The sequence below is a fragment of the Rhopilema esculentum genome, chromosome 15, assembly GCF_057945365.1.
Source record: "Rhopilema esculentum isolate cy_ngs chromosome 15, ASM5794536v1, whole genome shotgun sequence".
Taxonomy (NCBI): Eukaryota; Metazoa; Cnidaria; class Scyphozoa; order Rhizostomeae; family Rhizostomatidae; genus Rhopilema; species Rhopilema esculentum.
Window position 1 is genome coordinate 6,146,049 of NC_142829.1, and position 24,442 is coordinate 6,170,490.

Consider the following 24,442-nt stretch of genomic DNA (forward strand, 5'->3'; position numbering starts at 1 on the left):
AGTCAGGTTTTAACTACATCTGGCTATTTCGTAAGTATTTTCATTTAAAATTCTTAACACGAAATCTGTGTAAAATTTCACTCTTTTCTGGCATTTTTCGTTTTGCGTGGGAGATTTGTGGGAGTGAGCACAACCACATCGTTTCCACGTGGTGTCCTAAGTTGCTTGTTCGTACACAGATTGTCAGATGATAAGCATTAAAAATTCCCTAAAATAATTATTCCGGCATGAATTATTGATGCAGAGACTAATAATAAAACACAGTCCATTGATTCTGTAGCGCGAATGACGCCCCCCTGATACGTCACTGTATGTAAATTAGATGAGTCAAAAGAGATCTGTTTCTTCTATTGTGTGCTAATACAGATCCCGGGAGCATGTCTTTGTTTTTGCTTGTTTCAAGCACAAACGCTATTGGCTAGAAAGTACTAGTGGTTTTGTTGTAAGTTGTCAATATCATTTTTCCTCCGTTGCGTAGAAACCGTAAGAATTGAACCAATCAGAAGCCTTCTGTCGCAGCCATTTTTATGCTCAATATTGTCAAATAGAATCCAAACTTGATTCAAGTGTTCGACAGGAAGATTTCCTGACAGTACAGACAAGCTCCTGTATACAAGTTAAAACTTACTTGCAGTGCAACTACTAAACGCAATAACCATGGCAAATAGTCAACATATGCTTACTTGCGAAGAAGTTTCAAGATTAGACGAGGTTCTGGGAACCACAATTTTGGTGCATGGACGTGGAAATTTTCCTACACTGGAGGTTAAACCGAAGTCTCTTATTAGGCTGCTGCTGTCTCAGCTTGCAGATCGAGAGATCATCGTACACGACGTTCGCTTAAATGGCAGCACAGCAAGTTATGTTTTGAATGTACAGGAGGACTGCAATTCCAATGATTTGGCCTACAACGACCTTGATTTGATTTTCAATGTTGAACTGAAGAGTCAGTCGCATTTCCATCAAGTGAAATCAGCTGTACTTGAGTCACTGAAAGACTTTCTCCCGGATGGGGTTTGCAAGGACAGGATGGGTAGCTGTACCCTAAAAGAAGCTTACGTAAGAAAAATGGTGAAAGTTACCAATAAACCCGACAACTGGTCTCTGATTGCACTTGCAAACAAAGATGGACGAAATATCGAGCTTAAATTTGTTGACAGCATGAGAAGGCAGTTTGAATTTTCCATTGACTCATTTCAAATCATTCTCGACTCTTTATTGAAATTCTATGATACATCTGATGTTGGAATAACCCCAGATTCGTATCCAACAGTTAGTGCCGAGTCAGTATATGGCGATTTTGAGGAGGCGAAGTACCATTTGGTTGAGAGACTTATTGCAACGAAAAACCCCGAAGAAATTCGTGGAGGTGGGTTGCTCAAATACTGCAGCTTACTTGTTAAGCAGTTTAAGCCTGTAAATCCTGATTTTAAAACGATGGAAAAGTATATGTGCAGTCGATTTTTTATAGATTTTAAGGACATCTATAGTCAGCATCAAAAGCTTGAAAATTACCTGAACAGTCACTTCGTTCACCAAAATGATAAAAAATGCGAATATTTACGAACCCTGTACAAAGTTGTTGAAAAATCAACTGTTTGCCTGATGTTGCACGAGAGGAACCAGACATTGCAACTGATTGCGAACATGGCAAACAGCCTGCGGAGTCCACCGAAGTACCAACAAATAACAGTGTTTTATTCTGTACCAAATTACATGTATGCCCCAGGTTGTGGATCAAACAATGCAGCTACATCCAAGGAGTATGTTGTTCTTGGCAAATGGGAGTCGAACCCAAACGAGGAGCCAAAAGCAGTCTCTTGTTACTGAGGAACACCCCTGCAATTTTCGAGTGACAGTCTCTCCTACTGGTGAGGAGGACTCTGGCAAGGGATTTTAGTATACGTAACTTCTTGTGGGTCCAAGATTAACTTCTATTTTTGTTGACATTGCTCTGTACGTAGTATTTGACATTGTAAATATTTCCAGATAAATATCTACCAGAGCATATAAAATTATCAATTATTCGGCCTAAATTTGTAGCTGTCACAGTTGCCTTTTTCTTAATCTAGCTGGCTGACAAAATTTTATCCCGATTTTGAGTATTTAGGCAGTTTACCATGAAATCAAAATTTGATAAGATAGAACGAAGATAACTTGTTACTATGCTTAAGCATTCTAAAACATTTGCAGCGCAGCATAAATACTCAAATTCGCCTATTTCTGTAAGTTGCTTCAACTTATTGTCAAATAATTTTCTGTTGTGTTTTTTGATTAGAATGATGTAAATGCAGGGTTTTCCGCTTTAATACGTGCTTGGTACACACAATTTGATAACAATCTAGTATTTTTACACATGTGTCGTTGTATTTTCATAAATATTGATATTTTTAACTGTTCAGGTTAAGAAAGTTAATTGATGCTTCAGCATGTATTGTGATATAGATTTAACGTTCCTTGGGGGAGTTAACCTTTGTCTTTATTAAAGGACCAAACGATCTTTGCGTTTTTGTCGAGTGCCAAGGGGAATCACCTCTGACCACTCCGTCTTCAGTGTGTAGAATTGGTTTCCAAGAAGAAGAAATTTGGCCGTTCTTTCCTTGCTAATTGTTTTGTTTCTTTACTACTTTGTGGTAGAATTTCAGTAAATGCGTCGAAATAATTTGGAGAGAATGATTTTATTAAGCCTTGGGATTCAATTGTTGTTTATTTATTTAAAGCTTCATCTCCTGTTGTCTGGCTCTAGAGAATCGATTGTGGAAAATTTTCCGTGTACAGTGTTTTCTGTGGTTTTGATAATTTAGCGCTGTGCATTTCAAAGTTACTGGCTTTGACAATTTCTGGAGCTTTGAAAACTTCCTGTTGAGGGAAAATACCCAATATTGTGTGGCTTCCAGGGGTTCACCACAATTCCTTTCTTATGATAATGCTGCCCATGACATCACCAATAAAGTTTGTATGCTAAAATACGTAAATTCTTAGTTCGGTTTTTAAATTGGCATTCAGGAAAATGAATTCCGGATAATCGGATGTAAACAATTGGTGAATCTTATGTTTTTATCTTATTTTATCTTATGAACAAAATAATAGAAATGTTTTTAAGGCCTGTTTTGTCAAGGACACGACACTGTCAAAACTAATTTGACTTGACTAAAAATTTTTCAACCAGCTATCCGTACACTGTAATTGTCACAAACTGAAGGATAAACCGAACATAATGGCAAATATGACGTATTAACAAAAACCATTTTTGGTTTTCAAAAGGTTCTGGATAAAATTGGTTTCATTACGGCCCAGCAAATGACAGTTTTAAATGGGTGTTCTAAACATAAAAGGCTTTATCTCAGCAATAAATCCTTCAGGTAGTTAATGTTCGCCCAAAGTTGGAGATTGAGGTGTAATGATATTCTCCACGGCACCTCTCTTTCTGCTAAACAAAATACCTTAATGCAAAATCTTTTTTATTGGTATTCTATTTGCGCCACCCGCCCCAAAATCGTGCGGGAGTCCCCGCTTTGTAGACTCTGTTGGAACCGTAGCGTCTGCATGCAGGCCTACAGAAATTATTTTGCAGGGAGTGGGGGCACCGGGCTCTGTGGGGTTTAGTGCGATATACAAGCCGAGTAAGTGCTTTTTCTCTAGGGAAATCGTGAAAAATATGGCATGCTCTTACTCACTGAATTTTATTTTTTTTAAGAAAAATAGGTGTGTCATCTTCCGTCATTATTGGGGAGTAAGTAGGAGTAGGGCCTAAAACACTCTTTGTCTCCGCCAGTGGGGAGACAAAGCGAAATGTCAAAGAGCTTGTTTACCAACAGGGAACGCCAATTTTACCAATTGGGAACTTATTAAAGGCAGTTTCAAAATCATAGAACCATACCATTAAGAACACGTTGCCAAAAGGTTACCCCTCACCCAAAATTTTGTCATCGAATTTAAACCAAATAGAAAATAAATCCTGTCTAGAAATTGGGGGACGCCGGGAACAGACAAATATACTTGCACATCGATGTACCGCGAGACCCTCCCCAGGCCCAGTGATCATTGACTTCGGAAGAATTTGAAAAGTGGAGCACTGCAAAACGAGGATATCTTTAACACATCCGTTCAGTCATATATGTTGTCTGATAATATGTTGAAATTTTGCATCTTTACTTTCATAAAAACTGGAAATTATACCAAATAAATGTTTTGCAAAATTGCCCTAAAAAGCAAAGAATTACGAGCTTGCAACAATTAAGAAGCCCTTATTTGACATAAAATGACACTCTTGCAATTTCCTGGAACCTGTAAGCCTTACATTGCATTTCATTTCCTTTTCCAATTTTTTACCCTTACTCATGCATCGCCTGAGCTTATCCTCTACTTGTTTTTTTCATTTGCAGGCCTGATAGAGCTTGCCCGGATGACGCAATACAAGGGAAACTATTTTTAGCAGGTAACACTGATACTTGCTTAACAACGTGAAATGAGACTTTTTGCAATGATCATCCTTGGAGCTTCTAATTGCTAATTCAAAGATATCGTTACATTCATATATGACTGTAATGATATTGCTACAATTGCGAATATGAAATAAAATAGCAGTTCACGCGCATTTATTTCCTAGGAGATTTGGAAATTTCCCAGTTAAATTTCCTTTGATCTGATGCTTCAGCCATGGGGGAATGAGGGCGAAGCTATTGTCGAGAAATTAAAAGCCAAACCATTGTCTAAGCGATCTTTCACCAGGGGCCTCATTGCATTTCTTGAAGAAGAAAAGGGATATTGTTTACCAAGGAATTAAGGGAAGTAGCCCTCCAATGCAGGGTTGCCAGATGCTTGGAATGGTTGGCGGCCAAATACTTTACGTTTGACGGCCAAATTCGGCTAGCTATACAAAATATATAAAAAAACCATATTTTTGCTAATTTCGTGGAATAACAGTGTAATCAAAAATGGCTTTGTTTGTTAGAAAAGCTCCCACTTTTTGTAAGTCTCAATTTTCTGCTATCTTTTACTTTGTTTCTTGATTCGTTATTCGTAACTTTGAGATTATTTTAACAACATGTTGAATATTTTCTATGCTAAAATAATTTGTCGTTTTCTTTGTATTTTTGTGGCTTTCAACATGCGGCCAAAATTCGACCAACTTTCGCTTTTTCGGCCAAATCATTTTTCGACGGCTAAAATCATTTTTCGGCCAAATCATTATTATTTTTATGAAAGACTATTTTCTTCCTGAAAAAAACAGCGCACAGCCTTCGACTCAAAAGCCCTCTTGATGTTTCAGAAGTCAGTGGTACCAGACTTACCGATAATGGTACCAGATCATTAAGTTTTCAAGGGTCTAAAATTTGGAATTCACTCCCAGAATTAACAAAGACAGCCCAAAATACGGCAAAGTTAAAAAATTTGATCAAAACTTGGTTTCTTGAAAATAAGTGTGCTTGTTCTTCCAACAGTAAATAGTCTGTCTTTTGCAATCCTTGCATTTGCTTTATGTGAAAATTGTTATATTGTAATCAGGATAAAACTACAATTTTGACAAAAAATACTAAGGCATTTACTGAAAAATAAGCTATTCAAAAATCATCCACTTCCCTTCCCCTCAAATAAATATTGCGATTGGATAGGTAACACCCACTGATTCTGTAAATATCTCAGCCAACATTGACTCCTACCCGGGGTAGAGCAGTTTAGGTCACCAGTGTGTATAAAACGAAGATATATAATAGCACTCTCAGCAATTTTTGCCCGATTGTAAAAATGATTTTGATTTTCTGCAGACGAGAGGTGTGGTTTTAGAGGAGTATTGTATATCTAGTTGCTTTTGTGGTTACCTATTCTTCGTAGAGATCGCATCTGGGTGATTTTGAAAATATTCATCTCCAGTAGTGATATTATAGTTTTAGAGGAATACTGTATATCTTGTTAATTATGCAAACATAATCCTTCGTGGTGATATTCCAGGTCGGTGGAATATTGCATATCTAGCTGATTCTTTAAGAAATAATTCCTTCGTAGTGATAAATTAAATAGAATATTGCATTTCTAGATGATTTTGAAAGCAATCTTCCTTAGTGTCATTATAATTTAGTAGAATATTGCATATCTAGTTTATATTTGCAAACACCTACCGTGGTGAGTTCTAGGTTAGCAGAATTTTGCATATCTATTTGATTCTGTGAATACCCACCTTCGTGGAGATATTCTAAGTTTGGTAGAATATTAAATACCTGGGTGATTTTTGAAATGTCCATCTTCTGTAGTGATACCATAATTGCATATCTAGTTGATATTGGAAACACCCATCCTCCTTAGTGATCTTCTAGATTTAGTGGAATATTTCACACCTAATTGATTTGATAAACAGTTATCCTTGAGCGTGGTGATATAAAGTTACTTGAATATTGCATTATCTTGTTAATTTTGTAGAGAACCATTTTCGACTTTCGTGGTGAAAATTCAAGTCAATTGAATATCGCATGTCTAGGTTATTTTGTGATCACAAATTCGCTTTAGTGATCTTTGAAAGAAGTTTTACCTAGAAAGAATCAGTTCTAGTCGAATTTGTAAAGACATCTCTATGGTGAATACATTTTATTCACATTGATTTTATAGATCAACTAGAATATGTCATATATATACAGTCAATTTTGTGTGACTCTGTGTGGGATCGTAAAAAGGTTCTTATAACTAAATGTTTGATTTATGCGATGGATTTCGCCAGTTATCCCTTAAACCTGGTATTATATCCTTTATCCATGTTATCACAACTTGCACAACAGTTGTAAACAAAGAAAGACAACGTTCTTCAATTATATTGGTTTTTTAATAAAGATGCACTACAAAATCAGGCAATACCATTAGTCGTTCCGAGCCCGACAACTAGGGAGGCCAGCATTCATCCAACTTTGTCGTCTCATCTCCCCAACACAATATGACTGAGATGACTTTAAAAAGCAGCCAAAATGACATTACAACATCAATTCAAAGAGAAGTTAATGAAATGAAGTACTTGTACCACTGAGTTATTTCTTTAAATTCGCAGAAAGTTTGAAAGTTCGAATCACACGAGTTTGAATTAGCCTCCTTTAATGTAGTTTCCAACAACTCTAAATGTTTAACCTCGGAGAAATTGAACAACGCATTCTTTGGAAGCACTCTGTTCCAATAGACATATTTCTTTGGTTCTTTTAAGACTCTTTCCAAAATTCAGGGTTTAATTCCTCCATTTAATCTTGTAATTTGTATTTTTAGATAATATTATTTGCTGAAAAAGACATTAAAATACATGCAGGGTGGCTTGGATGTAAAAAATGCTACGTTGGACCTACTTCCAATTGTTTAATGCGAGGTAAATTTACTTTTGATTAAAGAATACATCAACAATTAAATGGAAATGGGGGGGGGGGGGGGGGGGTCGTACATAATCTCAACAGTTAGGGTGCGTTAAAATACGTAGAAGTCCCTTTGTAAGAGATTGGTTAGGCAACAGCAAGTTGTGAATGTGAGGTCCAACAACTCTCTCGATTGTTTTTTAATCTTTTATATTTCAGTTGCGTAAGGCTGCTAATTCTTATCATATATTATTCAATATTTTGCATCCAGATAGAAGGTTTTGATAAATCCAAACTAGGCTTGCCTTGTTATTAGCCCTGGGTAGAACATTTTTTCATCAAGGATCCTTTCAAGCACATTGTCATAGCTACTGGCAATAAAATATCTTGGAAGATTGTTAGCGTTGGTCCTTGGATTTAATACCAGTGTTAATCGCACAGTTCTCTTTCCTTTGGTCTAGCCTATTATAATATGTCCACAATAATTATCTCTGTATTTATGGCGAGTACTCTAGATACCATGATGAGCCCTACGTCAGAAGGACGAGAGAGAGGCAAAGGACTGTTCGATAGTTCTAAAAATTCGACCAGTTTAATAAAGACTGGCAATATCTTCTTAGCTTATTCTCAGTCGCAAAATCCGGTTTCTTGTATGATCAGGCAAGTAAACGAGCATTAGATTGAATGGGCATAGAACAGCTACTTAAACACCTCCAATAAAAATCTGACACTTCATTGATTTTTTTGAATTCATCCCAATCATTTGTGCAAAATAGAGTTTTCCCAATTACTGGCAAAGTAAACATAACTTATACTTTCAATTATGAAGAAAGCTCTTTTTACGCCTGTGACTTTCTGTCTCCTCATGTAAAATTATCCTGGCTTATGTGTCACTTGTCACTTAGAGCTATAACCTTCTGGAAGCATCATCAATGCTTGCCAAAAGCTCTTGGAACACACGAGCTGTTTCTAAGATGCTCTGTTTATTTTCAATTCACGACTAACGAAATAGCTAGGTTGTCCTCTTGTCCTCAAAATAATGTTGCAATAGAGTACCAAAGTGTAATACCATCAAAAATCTTTTTTTAGAATTTTAGAATTTAAATTTGACCACATAGTTTCAAAGGATTTCATGGAATATCCCTCAATATGCAAAATCAGCTAGTTATGTTCAAAACTGGGCGAGATATGGCCAATAAAAGATTTCAAATTGCTAGCAGATTACTGTCACTCTGATCTGGTTCAAGACCAGATTATAGAGGTTTGATGGGGAAAAGTCTGTGCTTAATGAGCCATGTCTTAGCCAATTTGTAACATTAAAGGCTCTTGCGCAACCAGCATGTCTAGCGACAGCTGTCTTGAGAAATGGATTGTGTTTTGCATTTTCATGCAGTACGAAGTTAGGCCAGTTTTGAAAATATTGTCTCAAAATATTGTCATGCCGGTTGCGCAACAGCCTTTAAAATGAGTTTGCACATTTAAAAGTATTTCATAATGTTTTCTTAGGTTATATGGTTAAAGTTGAAACATTCTACAAAATATATGTTTTGTGACACCATCACTTCGGTAGTCTAGGTTCCAATTGTATATTGCTAAGGAATGGGGAAACTGAAAATGTCAATGACAAAAATACTGTTGGTGTTCCAAGAGTTTTGGCAGACATGAAAACTTTTTATAGAAATAGATAAGTTACTTTATCGTGCAAACTGCTCCCTTGACAGCTCGTACAATGCCCATTCGGAGTATTGCTGCATTTTTACTTTTTCTGTGCTTCGAGGATCAGTCTCATTTTTTGTGTTCTGGTCTCCAGAGAGTTCCGTGGTTTTCACAATTGAGAGGCTGAAGGATGAAGCAGTTCGAGCAGATAAGGTTTTTCTAACGTCGTTTACGAAAGATAAAGGTATCAAGTTGAAAAAGAAGACAAATAAGAAGATCAAACATGGACAAAAACTTGCTGTGAACAAGGACAAACAGTTTGTAAGCATTAGTTTAGAAGTTCTTTGATTTTGTTTTTTTGTTGCATCCTTAATTTTGTGTTTGAATAGGCCATGCCTCGTGTTGCTTGAAGTTACCATAATTTTCGCTTAGTTGCCATATCGCTAATTAATTTATTAATCTGTATTATTCATTGTAGCAAGCCGTATAAGATAATCTTCCGACAAGGCCAGTATTCATTTATGTTGTGATTTCTGAAGTTACAGGCTTTGCACGCGTTGAAACGACCCCTTGTAGCTGAGGGCTACAACAGTTATTTTTAATCATGGTTAATAAGAAACTTTATAGCCTAAAAGATTACACAAAATTTCTTATATGTGGGTCTAAAATATAATATTCTTAACAAGGCATTTTTAATTTCTAAGAATACTTATAAACTTCTAAGAATAAGTAGAAAAAACAATTCGTATTTGCGGGGCCTAACTGTAATTTTCCAAGGGGCGAGATTGCTTATAGAATACGAAGAGGCCATATTAAATTTGCAACAGGGGTGTCGTGGAGGGAGGGCTGGGGGAGTGCAGCCCTCAAAGCCAGCGAGTGCATTTTTGTTGGAAAAATTCTGTGTTGGCAAAGCTTGGGTTCTTAAAGATTGTTTTATCAAATAGAGTATAGATTTTTTGCGAGTTGGCAATTTTTGGTTGATTAGTTTGAATGATTTCAAATATACAACAGAGGATATATAAGACAAATGCAAATATATTGGTCGTCTTCATGGGTGTGGCTCCTACAATTTGCCTATAAAACAGCGCCCTTTCCAACGTTTCAAGATAGTACGTTTTAAAACGTTTGAGCATATGTGTCAAAAGCAAGCAAAATAAAAAATAAATGAGATGAAAAACTCATTATTCAAGCTTTGGATTTGGGTTTTATTTTCCCATCACCTGACATAGAATCTCGTGTTTTGTATAGTTGTAACACGTTCTCAACATATTTTAATCCAGATAATTCCATGATCTAACATATACTGATTAACCTCTTTATATTTCTTAAAATTACGCTTTGAGTTTGTTTGCTGCAGTTTCAAAATATTTTGGTTTGGTGTAATGGATATAGAACAACCTCTTTTGCAAGATAGATTAGAATTTCAATAGTTGCATGACATAAACGAAAGTTAGAAACCCTGCTTGTGTAAGTTTTCTTTCTCAGGTTTGCTGGTTTGTATTTGCCAAAATTTTGCTCATTGTTATTTATTTTCCTCTTATTATATCAACCACAATGCAATCAATGTTTCCCTTGCTGGTGCCCTGGGTATCAGAGCAACATAGATTGGATCGCGGAGATAGAAGATAGGAGTGGCGAAACTTGGCTTTCTGTTAACACTCTTTTTTTATAAGAACACACTTTATCAGAACACTGAGGCTCGATTTGCCCAAAAAATAAGAACAAGGCTAGAGCATGCTCAGCTTCAAATAATAAATTCAAAAAAACAATTCGCATTTTGAAATTTATATTATGTCATGTCAACAGAACAAAACTATGCAAGTTTGTTCATAAACACTAGCAGTCGTTGCTTTATTTTTAAACTTTACCCAGTAAAGCGTCTTAAAAACTATATACAGTATGTAACTTCTCAAATATTTGCAAAAAAATCACTCTCAAAATAAGAACAATTTTAAGAACATTTGAGCCTAAAATTATCAAAAAGTTAAAAACATCGAGGCTCGGCAAAACCAATCTGGTCTTATAAAACAATGGCGTACGCGCTGAAAATTTTGTGGCTCTGGCACCCAGGGGACCTTGTTGGCAGACGGATGGAAATTTGGTGTCTCACAACCAGTTAAACTAAACAACCTGGTCTCTTACTCCCTTTCTGCTTCTTCTGATGAGATATAATCTTTGAATTTGTATGATTTAGGAAGCAAAATTGTTAATAAATGCTGCTAGCCTCCTTTCCTCTTGCTATGACCCCTTTCAAAAATATAGATTTGTTGGTATAAGATTTCGAGTGATTTTATTTCTCTTTCCTAAATGCGAGTTCTCCTTTTTACACTATGTTGGTTTACCTACCACCACCAGCTCATGTTCACAGTATCTCGAGACATTAAAAATAAGGTAAATAATATTTTGCGTCCTACAGCGAAGAAAAGCACTGAAACTTCTCAAAAAAGGTCACAGTTGAAGTCAAACAAAACCTACAAAGAAATAACTGTTCAGTCGTTTATTTACCACTAGTGTCTCAGCGCTCCCACCCAGTGGCATTCCAGCTCCACCCTTTATCAATTACAAAACTTCCCTTCCTGGATTTCGATGCCTTTGCTCAAGCTTGTCTTGTCTTTACATAGGATTTACTTGGTAACGCTAAGATGTTGATTAAGTCAATACTGGCTTGTTGTCACAAAAGGTTTGCGTTCGTCCCTCCAAATTCAGTTGAAATCATTATCTTCCTTCAAATCTAATTTTCAATTAAGGGCAGGCGTCAATTTTTCTCCTTTCGTTAGTTTAGTATTTCATACTTACCCCTGTCATCCGAATTGTGGAAAACAACTTTATGAATTTATGGCCTATAAATAATACCTAGTGATTGTCTGCTCTGCTCTACCATTTGATGTTGAATGGAAGCAAGGGGCCCAAGCCTTTAGCCTTGCGACTGTTGTTTTGAGATTCTATCAAGACCAAGGCTAATCGAGCCCTTGGACTTATTAAGTATTCTAAGAAATATCTTCCATCTGACATCCTCAACAAAATGTATAGAGGAATTGTTGAGCCCCATTTGAGCTACTGTTGTTCCGTTTGGGGCTGCTGTAATGAATCAAAGCTTGACGTGTTGCAAAAAATCCAAAATAGAGCTGCCAGAATTGTAACTAGCAGCCCATACGATGCATCTGCTGCTCCGATAATTCAGAATCTTGGCTGGTTAACCATCAGAAATCTTGTAAGAAAGGAGACAGCCACGCTAACTTACAAATCTCTAAATATGCTTGCACCAGACTATTTGAGAAAATTATTCGAAAAATGTTCGGATGATAGAGAACGGTTTCTGCGTTCATCAGAAACTGATCTTAAGATACCGCTGCTAAGAACAATAAATGGCCAAAAGGCTTTTTCTTATCGCGGTCCAAAACTGTGGAATAATCTAGAAAGGGCTACCAAATTGGCCCCCTCCCTGAAAACCTTCAAAGAACAACTATAGTCGGGGACAACTTTTATTTCATCTTTACGTTCACTTTTTATAGCCTTAGTATTATTAGATATTGTAAATTAGGTTTGATTGGTAAATTTCTTTTGTTACTAGTATTTTAACATAGTTATTAGCTCTTATTTTATTCTTTTAAACAGGTCAGGTTGAAAAACATATGTATGAACCTTTAACCTGTATAAATATTATAAAATGAAAAAATGAAATGACTTGTTCACTGCGAAACGTGCAACTGACTAAACTCTACGTGACGCGTGCTAAAAAGTTCTACCTCAGCGATCATTAGAACTTTCTAGAAGCTTCTAATTAGCTGACAATAGAGCAGCAAGCAATCTACTCTAACACGTGTCCTACACTAGCTACTAATTACGAAGGTCATTAGTTTACTTACAAACGCAGCAATTACGTAACTGTTGAGTGCACGTTCCCAACACTCCCACTCAATCAACAGTTTCTTTTCAGGTTTTATTGCATTCCGAGCTTGCAGCGTAGGTACTCAAATTGACCTCTGTTCAGTGATTTAGTAAGTAAGTCAGCCAGCATTTCTTTCGTGTTGCAATATTTTAGTAGCAGAGTCCCTTTTTCTACTTGTTCTCGAACAAAATGATACCTTATGTCGATGTGTTTCGTCCGTTTATGTCCGACTGGATTTGTTGTCATCGAAATTGCTCCTTGGTTGTCTTCCATGATGGTTATAGGTTGCACATTGTCTCCTATTTCTCTAAACAGTTGCTTCAGCCATACGACCTCTTGGGCAGCTTTACTCAAGGCAATGTACTCTGCCTCAGCGGTTGAAAGAGCCACTGTTGATTGTTTTTGACTAAGCCAGCTAATCGCACCTCCGGCCATCATGAAGACATTTCCAGTGGTTGAGTGGCGATTCTGCATATCGTCAGCCCAACTAGCATCACTAAATCCCGCAACTTCTTTGCTTTCTGATTTCTTGTAAACCAGCGAAAGATTGATTGTTCCTTTCAGATAACGAAATACCCTTTTTACTGCAGTAAGATGCGCTTCTGTTGGTGCTGAATTGAATTGAGAAAGAGCTCCCACTGCTTGAGCGATATCAGGCCTTGTTGCGATGGCAGCATAGAGTAAACTCCCTATCATAGACTGATATTGAACGTTATCAACAGGTTTACTGTTTCCATCATCTGCTACAAGTTTGACATTTGGATCAAGAGGTGTACACACTGGATTAGCATCTTGAAGTCCATAGCGCTTCAGTAATTTTTCAACGTACTGCTTCTGTGATAGACTGACTCCTTCTTCGCTTTGCTCAACGCTGACTCCAAGGCAGAAATGAAGGCTGCCCAAATCTTTCATCTTGAAATTCTTTCTCAGGTTTACTTTCATTTGTTTCATTTCATCTTGGGTAGAAGATATGATGATTAAATCATCTACGTAAACAGCAATAATTGTCAAATTGTTTCTTTCAAGAGATCCTTTCACGAAGATACACGGATCTGCTTGGCCTTGTCTGAAATTTAGTGATTCGAGCGCGTTTCTAAATTTTCGATTCCAGCAACGTGGTGATTGCTTGAGTCCATAGAGGGATTTTTTGAGCCTGCAAACCAGATTCTCTTTTCCACGTATCACGTAACCCTCTGGTTGCTCCATATAGATTTCTTCCGTTAAATCTCCGTTCAGAAATGCCGTAGTTACATCCATATGATGAATCAGCATTCGGTTTTGACTGCAAAAGCCAGTAAGGCTCGAATAGAACTGAACCGCACGGCAGGAGAAAAAGTTTCATCAAAATCGACGCCGTACTTCTGAGAATACCCTTTTGCTACTAAACGACTTTTGAAACGTTCCACTTGTCCATTTTCGTCATACTTTACTTTGAAGACCCACTTGCACCCGATAGCCTTTCGGTCTTTTGGTGGCTTCACTAACTCCCACGTTTGGTTCTCTATGAGTGACTGATACTCTGAATCCGTTGCTTCTTTCCACTGTGCGGAATATTCACTATTGAAGGCTTCTTGGATGGTAGCTGGTTCTTCGATGATTGCTGAGAATACAACATGTCTTGCTTCTGTGACGTCAGCATACTCATCCAAGCCAAATCGAGGTGGTGGTACCCCTTTTGTGGATCTTTGAGATCGTCGAGGATGGCTTTCTTCTGCATCCGTGTTCCTTTCCGTAAGCTCTGTTTGCCGTTTATCTTCCTTTGCTGGTTCTGGACCCATCTTCAAATACTGTTTTTGAGATCCAAAATCATTTTCATTGAAGTTAACGTCTCTTATGATCACTATTCTCTTGCTCTGCATATCAAAGAGTCGGTATCCTTTCTGGTTTGCACTGTAGCCCAAGAATCGAAGTCTGTTGGCTTTCTTGTCCAACTTTCTTCGCTCAGCCTCTGGAATATGAGCATAAGCTATGCAGCCGAACACACGAAAGTGGGAGACATCAGGGGGTTTTCCATACCATTTTTCATACGGTGTTTGACCTGATGCGCTGGTTATAACACGATTTCTTATGTAGGCTGCAGTGTTGACTGCTTCTGCCCAGAAGGTCTTGCTGAGTCCGGCATGGTTCATCATTGCTTTTGCGGATTCAACGAGAGTCCGGTTCATGCGCTCAGCCACTCCATTCTGTTGTGGAGAGTGAGGAACAGAAGTTTCGTGTTTGATACCTTTCCTTTTCAGAAGATTTTCAAAGTCATTTGATACATACTCTCCGCCATTATCTGTACGCAAGGTTCCAATTTTACATGCAGCTTCATTGGTTGCAGAGGCTTCAAATTCTTTAAACCTCTTTAGTACCTCAGACTTCCTTTTAATGAAGTAGACTTTGACACATCTCGAGTAGTCATCAATGAATGTGACAAAATAACGCTTTCCCGAAAAGCTCTGTATTGACATTGGTCCACATACGTCGCTGTGAACTATCTGTAATTTTCTAGAAGTCTTGATCCCCTCTGTTGACTTGAAAGGTTTTCTGCTCATCTTACTTTCCGCACACCCTGTACAAAAGTTCAGTTCGTCATTTCCTTGGATGGCAACTCCTTTGATGAGCTTCTTCTTGACTGATTCCAATAGCTGTTTTCTATTTATATGTCCTAGCCGTTGATGCCAAATATCCATCGTGCTAGGGTTGCTATTTTCCATCCTTTCAGATTGGTGATAAGCTGCTGTTATATCTGTTTCGCAGCTCAGAACGTACATTCGCTTAACGAGTCTTCCTTTGCCTACAGCTTTACCGTCCGAGTCCTTTATCCAGCAACAAGTATGTCCAAACTGAACAATGAGTCCCTTCTGTGTCACAGCTCGCACACTGAACAGGTTGCAAGCTAGTTTCGGAACATAGAGTACATTATCCATTTCAATTGTCAGCTGCTTGTTGTGGCTTGTTTCCATGGTTATTTGAGCTCGTCCTGATCCACGGGCTTCCACTGTATGTCCGTCACCCAGTTTGACTAATTCAGGCTGGTTGAACTCTATGTAGTTAATCAAAAGCAGTTTGTTTGAGGTCATATGCTGCGAGGCACCCGAATCCAGAATCCATTGTCTGTTTGTCTCATTTTCTGTTTGTTCATTTTCAGCTAGAAAGAGTTGAGAGTCTGAGTCATCATCTTCCTCCTTTCCTGCAGTCTTTGCATTATGTGTTTCATTTTTAAATGAATTGCTGGGCCTCACTTGCTTCCTTTTGTGACATTCAAAGCTTTTATGACACTCCTTGCCACAGTTGTAACATTTGCCTTTGAAAGGCCTGCTGATGCCCTTTTCCAAGTGTAATGTTGAGTCTCGATTTATTTTAGTCGTTGCGGTTGCTTTGAAGGCCTGGTTTTTTGCTCTTCATTGATAAGGGCTTGCTGGACGAAGGCCAGTGATAGTTCATCTCCTTTAGCTTCCAGAGCTGTAACGAGTGTTGTATAGCTTGGTGGAAGGCTTATGAGCAATGCCACGACTTGCTCTTCTTCAGCTACTGTAGACCCGAGTGCATGGAGTTTATCAGCGATTTCCTTCATACGTTTCAAATGATCTTGGACCGATTGCCCTTCAAGCATTTTTGAAGTAAAATATTGTCTCTTGAGAAACAGCTTGTTGGCTATCGTATCCCTCTCGAAATAGGCTTTGAGAGTATCCCACAGGTCCTTCGGTGTTTCGCATGATGTCACCAAGTAGATAAGATTCGACTGAATTCCCATTACCAACGTCGCCATTGCCTTTTGCTTGGCCTTTTCGTATGTAGCTCTAGATGCTGTATTATCGTCAGGTAACGAAATCGTTCCATCTACGTGATCCCACACATCTTTCGCCATCAACAAATGTTTCATTTGAAACTTCCATGTAGGCCAGTTCGACCTATCTAATTTTTCGATTTCGAATTTATCTCCAATTCCAGCCATGTGCAGTGGTTTGGTTCTGGGCCCATAACCTGTTGTTTTGAGATTCTATCGACTTGTTCACTGCGAAACGTGCAACTGACTAAACTCTACGTGACGCGTGCTAAAAAGTTCTACCTCAGCGATCATTAGAACTTTCTAGAAGCTTCTAATTAGCTGACAATAGAGCAGCAAGCAATCTACTCTAACACGTGTCCTACACTAGCTACTAATTACGAAGGTCATTAGTTTACTTACAAACGCAGCAATTACGTAACTGTTGAGTGCACGTTCCCAACAGCGACGCCCTTTTCTTCTTCTGTGCGATTCTAGGAAATATTCATATGTTTGTGTCTACGTATATTTGGTGATATGAGGTGATCAAACTTAGCAATTCATAGTTCAAACCTCAGTGCTATATGAAAAACCATGGTCGGTGAAACCGGGGGGTCGGGGGACCATGCAGTTTTTAGGCAAAGAAGAAAAAACTTTAATCGATCATTCTGGAAGTTGCTGTGCTTAATAATCACCCCTAATATACTCTAAGCTTAAGCTCCATCGCCATTGATTTATTATTTAAATATCTAAAAGACCAAAACATGAGAATTTGAAACTTAATTATTGTAAAAGTCGTGCGTCACACGTGGCACTATGCAAGTAACAGTTTGTTAAATATTGATCGTTTGTGCGACCTTGGAAATGCGTGCTTGGCTTAGGATGTAGAAGGAGAAGACTGACCCAAAACAACTAGGTACCAAAGCAAAATGACCAAGCTTTATTTTTCTATGTCCTGAACCTCACTTGTAATGTCTATTACCCCGGATACCAGACTCACACTTATTTTATACAGAGTGAGTCTGGTACCAAGAGTAAATGTCTTTTTGTTGAAGAACAAATTCGTTACGGAAAGAAAGAATATCAACTATTTTGTGCAAGGAAACCGCTAGGAAGGAATTTTTTGAGAACATAAGGATTACCCCCTCCCCACTTTTATCAAAACATGATCCATTTGCTTCTTCTAGAAATTGATTAAAAAGTGCTAGGTATCGGTAAATCATATTTTATAAGAAAAATTAACCTGTCACAAAGCACTGAAGCGAGTCAAAAATTGGACTCCTCAACTTTCAAACACGTTGCGCCGGCCAATGCCGATAGTGGGTGACGTAGTTGCGGCTATTTCCATGCACATATGATATGATATCTCACCCACATTTCCTCAAATTTGGCCAGCTAAATTTGCTACATATTTGGTTTGTTATCGCCGTACTCTTTTCAGGCGATCATTGTGCTGGCTTAGATTATGCATAATATGGATTATGGGCTGTTTATCAACTCACTCAATGTATTTGAAAGCAGGATACATTCCTTAAACCCGGGGTTACTTGGCGAGTTGCCTGCTGTTCAAAATAGAAAAATGGCGAATTTTGTGGAAATCTTGTGAAGTTTTTTAGAACGAAGATTTGGAGTGGTATATACTGTAGCATGGCAAACTTTTTAACATTGCTGGACTTTTGTCAGTGACCAGGCATTTTTCTTGTAAAACAAAAACAAGTATTTTACTAGGTCTACAGAAGCTATAGCATTTGTGTTTGTACGTGAAAATTGCCTTTAGAATTGTATATGCAAACTCTATCGCGATTAAACATTTTTGCAATGATTCCTAAACTTGCTATCAATCAAAAACTCAAATCTGATCACCAGAATCTTAATGTGTTTTGTAAGTTATCGAATGTGGAGGAAAAAACTGATGGGCTTTATAATTAAATACAAAGTTATAAGAATGCAAAAATTTATGGTAATATTCAAACTTCTACACAAATCTATGGCTGGGTTTTGGAAGATACTGCAAACTTCATTGATGACGTCACAATCATCTATTTTTAGAATTTTCGAATTTGGATTCTATAACTTAGAAGAGCATTATGAAATACCTCTACACATGCCAAATCAGGTAAATATGTTACGAGTTTGCTGAGATATGGCACATGAGCACAATTCTCGCTACATTGGATTATCGTCGTTGTATTGCTTTGTTCTTGCCTATCCTTTGTACTTTAGTCGTGGTTCATCACTTTATGAACGAGCCAAAATGACAGTAATCCGTTAGCAAACTTCGCAAATCTTTCATTGGCCATATCTCATCCGATTTTAGACATATGTTGCTGACTTTGCATATTTTTTTAAACTCAATCTAGAATAACTTTGAATAAGCCATGTTTTTATTTTTTTGTACAATCTTTCGTATTTTCTCTGCATGTACCTTGGGCTTTATGACAATAAAAAGTTTGACGTCATATTGAGCCTATGTCACTAATCACAGTCAAACCTTATATACAATTTCTTGCTTTAATTCGTCAAAAAACCAATGGCACTACCACTAGCTTCTTGAATCTACACTCATTTTTTTATAAGAAACAAAGGTCGATGTTGAGTACTCCAGTTTCTTAATGTTCTGGAAATTTCAATACTCATTGTTTCTTAAGAGTTTCATGATGTCATGAATGATGTTATGAAATGTTCGTGACCCTTTTTATCACGTCAAGAGATTCACTTCCGTTCCGATACTGTATTTAGATGTGGGAAGTATATTTTTATCCCTTGTGTCTTAAGTTCTAGGCCAACAGGGCAATCTTGTTCTTAGATTTTACAAAATTTCGTTGTTCTCAGTTTTATCACGATTTATTAGTTTCTTAATTTTGTTTTGCTTTGAGTATTGAAGTTTCTTAATTTTTTCTAACTGTCCAGTACTCGTTTCTTATAGCCAGTTTCGTATAAAAAAACGAGTTTATTTCAAAATTCTGATTGTCAATCCGAATCAGAAGTCAATAATTTGATTCAAAGAAGAGACACTCGAAGTATTTTTTAAACTAGACCGTTAATTTTATTGGTTTTGTTGGATAAGCCACTTGTATTTAGAGATGGCAAAAGTACAATAAATACTTAGAGTTGATTATTTGTGAAATATCAAGCGAAAAACAATCTTGAAACCATACAAGAAAGAACGATTGATGGGAGAGGCCTTTCATTTCATGGGAATTTTCATGAGGATTTTATAAGGAGATAGTAGCAAACTCAAAAAGGCTAAAATCATAGTAAGTTTACTGAAACTAAGCTGCAGAATCTCTCCATAATATAACATTCAAGAACACAGCTTCATGCCCTGTAAGACAACTCAAGAATGCTTGCATTTTCAACAATTGATTTTATTATTTTAAGAGCTATTCGAATGTCAAAGGCAGGCCAATTCAAAGTTTGAAGACATTTTTTGTAACCTTTCAAGGCCTACAAATGTATTTCGATCGAAGAAAAGAATATCCCAAGACAAGAATTTTTGACACAGTGACTGTTCTCAAAATATCGTTAGTTATAGTTACCAACAATCCAAACGGTGTTTTGAAACTATGGAAAGTAGCATGAATTTAAAATTATCTTATGAAAAGTAATCAGGAGGACCCACTTCACTCTCTTTAGGTGCGCCATGGCATAAGTAGGTAAATCTGCAAACATTTCCTTTAAAATAGTTTTATTTTATCTCTAGGCAGATTTGTGTCCCTACTGCTTCGCTTAAATATCACCCAAAATCAATACGTTATATCCATTTGAGCGGATTCTTTGTTAATATGGATAAAGATCTCGATTTCATTCTTCAGCTATTTCTTTGTATAAAGGGTGATTATAATGTTACTGTCTCTCGTGTTATAAAAGAGATATGCCATTATTATGTTAGGCTGCGGTTTTTCCAAGGGGTTTTTTTTAAATTCGTTATTAACTGGGATGATTCCATCAAATAATATGATTTATGTAGTATGATTCACTAACCACACTTTTGAGTTGTTTCTAAGCCATTTGTAATGTTGACTAAAATGGCTTCAGAATTATAAACAGGGTGTTTCCAGAATGGTTTCAACAGGGCTTGTATTTACACAGTTGATGCTCTAAACAGGTAGAAAAGATACTGGTAAATTTCTCTGACACTGTGTTAGTTAGATAAACAGTCTTAAATCAAATAATTCTGACCTTGTAGCCTTTGATACCTCACAAGATGTTTCGCACTTCGAGTTTATACATATTAACAGACAGGGGTGTAGATACAGAGTCGATTGGGGGCAATTGACCCTTTTTTCTTTGGCATATTTGATAAGTTTCTTTAAAAATTCGAGTTGTTTGGAGAAAGGTATCACCAGATGCAGGTTCAAAATCGTGACAGCTCTCGTAGCCTCACCCCTGGATCTCACAAAGCCCTCCCTAGCACCCACAAGAGCCCATTATCCACGTAAATGTTGCGCCCTTACATTGAACCCACCTTTAGAACTCCTACATAGGCTTGATAAAGGAGGAGGGGCTGGGTTTGCCATTCATTTAAAAAGTTGCAGAGATGTGATTAGATTTTAGAGTGCAAAAAGAGGGCAACACTTGATGAGGGACCACTGTGTCAATATTAACAGTTTTTTCAAAGTCGTGTAGAGATTTGTTCGACTCTCTATTGTTTGGAATAGTATGTTTTATGCAACATCTACAGCAAATAGAAAGTTTTTTATTCCGAGCCTTAGTGCTTAATTGTATTTTTAGCTAATATAATGGAATATCTATTTAAATCATAGCTTACATAATCGTGTGATAGGTGCCAATAATCTTTAGGTGCCAATAATCTTTAGGTGCCAATAATCTTTAGGTGCCAATAATCTTTAGGTGCCAATAATCTTTAGCCGAGCTTCTAAATTTTGCATCAAAATGCACATTTGCTGACATCGACACAATTCAGTGATGATGTTATCGCCCTCGGACATTTAGGCTTTTTACATATAACCAAAGCATTAATGCATTGCCATAGAAAAATGGCCCTAAAAAGAAAATTCACATATCATTAGAGGCCATTATGGATATTTCAAACTGGTTGGAATGAATGTATGAATACTGCGTTTTCACGCATTCAAGGATCAGGCGCTGTGACAGGAAGTTTCTCAAGAAATTTAGGGTAAAAAAAGGGTACAGGCAACTCAGGAATAGGTTTTTAAAGAAGGGACAACACTGGAAAAACACTGGACGCACAGAGAAATGATGAACATATATGTGGGATGGTGTAATGTTACCAGGGGAATGGGTAGCGACCTTTAGAATGTCAACGGAAGACTTCGCAAACCTAGCACAAATGTTCGGACCGTATAGTTTTGATTTTGCAAGTTCAGATCTCCCCAGTTTGAAAATATCGTTTTCAAATGAATATTTCACGCCGGCTTGAAAATTCAAACCGGTTTGAAAAACCGAATTGAATCTCAGGGCGGTGCGATTTTCAATTCGACCTACTCTTGTGAACACTCAAAGGGATTTGACCAAACATCGAATTAAACTCAGGCAGGCGTGAGTCTCAAACCGGCCTAAAATTTCTCAGATGAAAGGCCTCTTGGAATGGCTTTTAAAAGAAGCCAATATTGAAATAGGCCATGTTGGGGATTGAAATGGGCCAATCCTCTGAAACAATCTGGGTTTTCTAGTTAGAGCTGCATAATGACAATAACAGAAGATTTTGTTTTGAACAGTTTATGTCTGAATCAACATGCTGTTTTATTCTACCTCCCGTTCTTTCCAATCTTTAAAATAAGCGTTTTAAGAACAAAATTGTCATTTATTTGTTATCTGATTCACTCTAGACTGTTTCAAGTTCGTAAACTGTCAAATTAATTTACAAAACGATTTCAATTACAGAAGCAAGGCTGATTTCATTCTCCTAAAAGACCTCAGAACGTGAACAAGATGCAAAGCACAGAAAAGGCACAAACAGTGAAAAAATGCAATAAATGAAGCATTTTTCATGTGACACTACTCGGACTAAAAAAGGCGGATAACGCTTAGAAAGGTAAGTGAAGATTTTTATCCAGAAGCGGATTAAAGCAATAGCACGAGAGAAAGAGTTTAGCGTTTGATTGGCTCTTTTTTATGCCAATAGCCAATCATCATCAATTCATACAAAATATGCTGAAAACATATTCTCACATTGATTAACGATGTTTAGAACTGTTCGGATACCGGTTTGTAAACCCTTTTGAAACGTTTTTGACAATGTTATACTTTAAAGAGAAAGTAAGGCTATAGGCTAAAGAGAATTTTCAACTTTCCAGAGTAACTTTTTCCCCGAAAAAATGTATAAAGATCCCAAAAATGTATACTTAAACTAATCAAAATGTTTTTAGTACTGTTTTGATGCCGCTTCACCGCTTTTATAGAAAATTTCTTGCAAAGTGGAATTTGAAGAAAAAGTAAGGCTTAGGAAATTAGTCGATTTTCTAGGAAAGCTTTTTCCCCCTACTTTCCTTAACTGTGATTCAAAGGTAAATTTTACACGAACTGAAAGTATTTAAAATGGTTTTGAGGCTAATTTGCGGCACTGTTAGAAACTTTTGACCATGTAATATTTTGAAGAAAAAGTAGGACTATAGGCGTAAAGAATCGGTTGATTTTTGAGAGAAGATTCCGAAAATTCCTGAAAATTGTCTAAAGTATATAAGTACGTTAATGATATATATTTTGATCTGTTTTCAAAAGATTCTGGCAAGGTAAAATATATTGGAAAAACAAAAGCTATGGAAGGAACATATATTTACACCAACCAAAAGGTATCTATTAATGTTCTTATGCCAGTCTGTAGCATTATTAAGAAAGTTATGATTATATGAATATTTGAAGAAAAATTAAGGCTATTGGCTTGGGAAATTTGTCGATAATTAAGCAAAGATTTTTGCCACAAAATTCCAAAACCCTGTTTAAAACACGATTTTCCACTAGTCAATACCATTCACTATCTCTCTTTTGCCGGTCTATAACACTATTAGGAACTTTTTGATCCTGTCAATTTTCTAAGAAGAAGTAAGGCTATAGGCTTAGAAAATTGTTCGATATTTCAGCAAAGATTCTTCCCCCAAAATTCCCCAACCCTGTTTAAAACACAATTTTCCACTAGTCAATAGTATTCACTTACTCTCTGATGTCGATTTTTAGTACTATTAAGAACTTTTTGATCCTGTCAATTTTTTAAGAAAAAGTAAGGCTATAGGCTTAGGAAATTGGTGGATATTTCAGCAAAGATTCTTGCCCCAAAATTTTCCAACCCTGTTTAAAACACAATTTTCCACTAGTCAATAGTATTGACTATCTCTTTTATGTCGGTCTATTACACTATTAGGAACTTTTTGATCCTGTCAATTTTTAAAGAAAAAGTAAGGCTATAGGCTTAGGAAATTGGTGGATATTTCAGCAAAGATTTTTGCCTCAAATTTCCCCAAACCTGTTTAAAACACAATTTTCCACTAGTCAATACTATTGACTATGTCTCTGATGTCGGTTTTTAGTACTATTAAGAACTTTATGATCCTGTCAATTTTCAAAGAAAAAGTAAGGCTATAGGCTTAGGAAATTAGTGGATATTTCAGCAAAGATTTTTGCCCCAAAATTCCCCATCCCTGTTTAAAACACAATTTTCCACTAGTCAATAGTATTGAGTATCTCTTTTATGTCGGTCTATTACACTATTAGGAACTTTTTGATCCTGTCAATTTTTAAAGAAAAAGTAAGGCTATAGGCTTAGGAAATTGGTCGATATTTCAGCAAAGATTATTGCCCTAAAATTCACCAACACTGCTCCAAACACATTTTTGTACTAGTTAA

The 24,442-nt window shown here is 36.9% G+C and overlaps 1 protein-coding gene and 1 long non-coding RNA gene across 3 annotated transcripts; both read left to right on the forward strand.

Annotated features, from left to right (window-relative positions):
• The first annotated feature begins 551 nt into the window (after positions 1–551).
• LOC135685347 (terminal nucleotidyltransferase 5A) lies at positions 552–2,699 on the forward strand. The gene has a single exon (XM_065201261.2). It carries the CDS (start codon positions 658–660, stop codon positions 1,828–1,830), a length of 1,173 nt encoding a protein of 390 aa, XP_065057333.2. The 5' UTR covers positions 552–657; the 3' UTR covers positions 1,831–2,699.
• Positions 2,700–8,767: 6,068 nt separating this feature from the next.
• On the forward strand, positions 8,768–23,676 carry LOC135685438 (uncharacterized). Of its 2 annotated transcripts, XR_010516002.2 has the most exons (4): positions 8,768–9,299; positions 18,668–18,734; positions 22,487–22,637; positions 23,324–23,676. It is a non-coding gene; the product is annotated as an uncharacterized LOC135685438 (long non-coding RNA). The 2 variants fall into 2 exon arrangements; XR_010516003.2 differs by lacking the exon at positions 18,668–18,734.
• Positions 23,677–24,442: the final 766 nt, after the last annotated feature.

Excerpts from the sequence above, each read along its gene's own strand:
- LOC135685347 (XM_065201261.2), top strand. The coding sequence starts at position 658 with ATGGCAAATAGTCAACATATGCTTACTTGCGAAGAAGTTTCAAGATTA.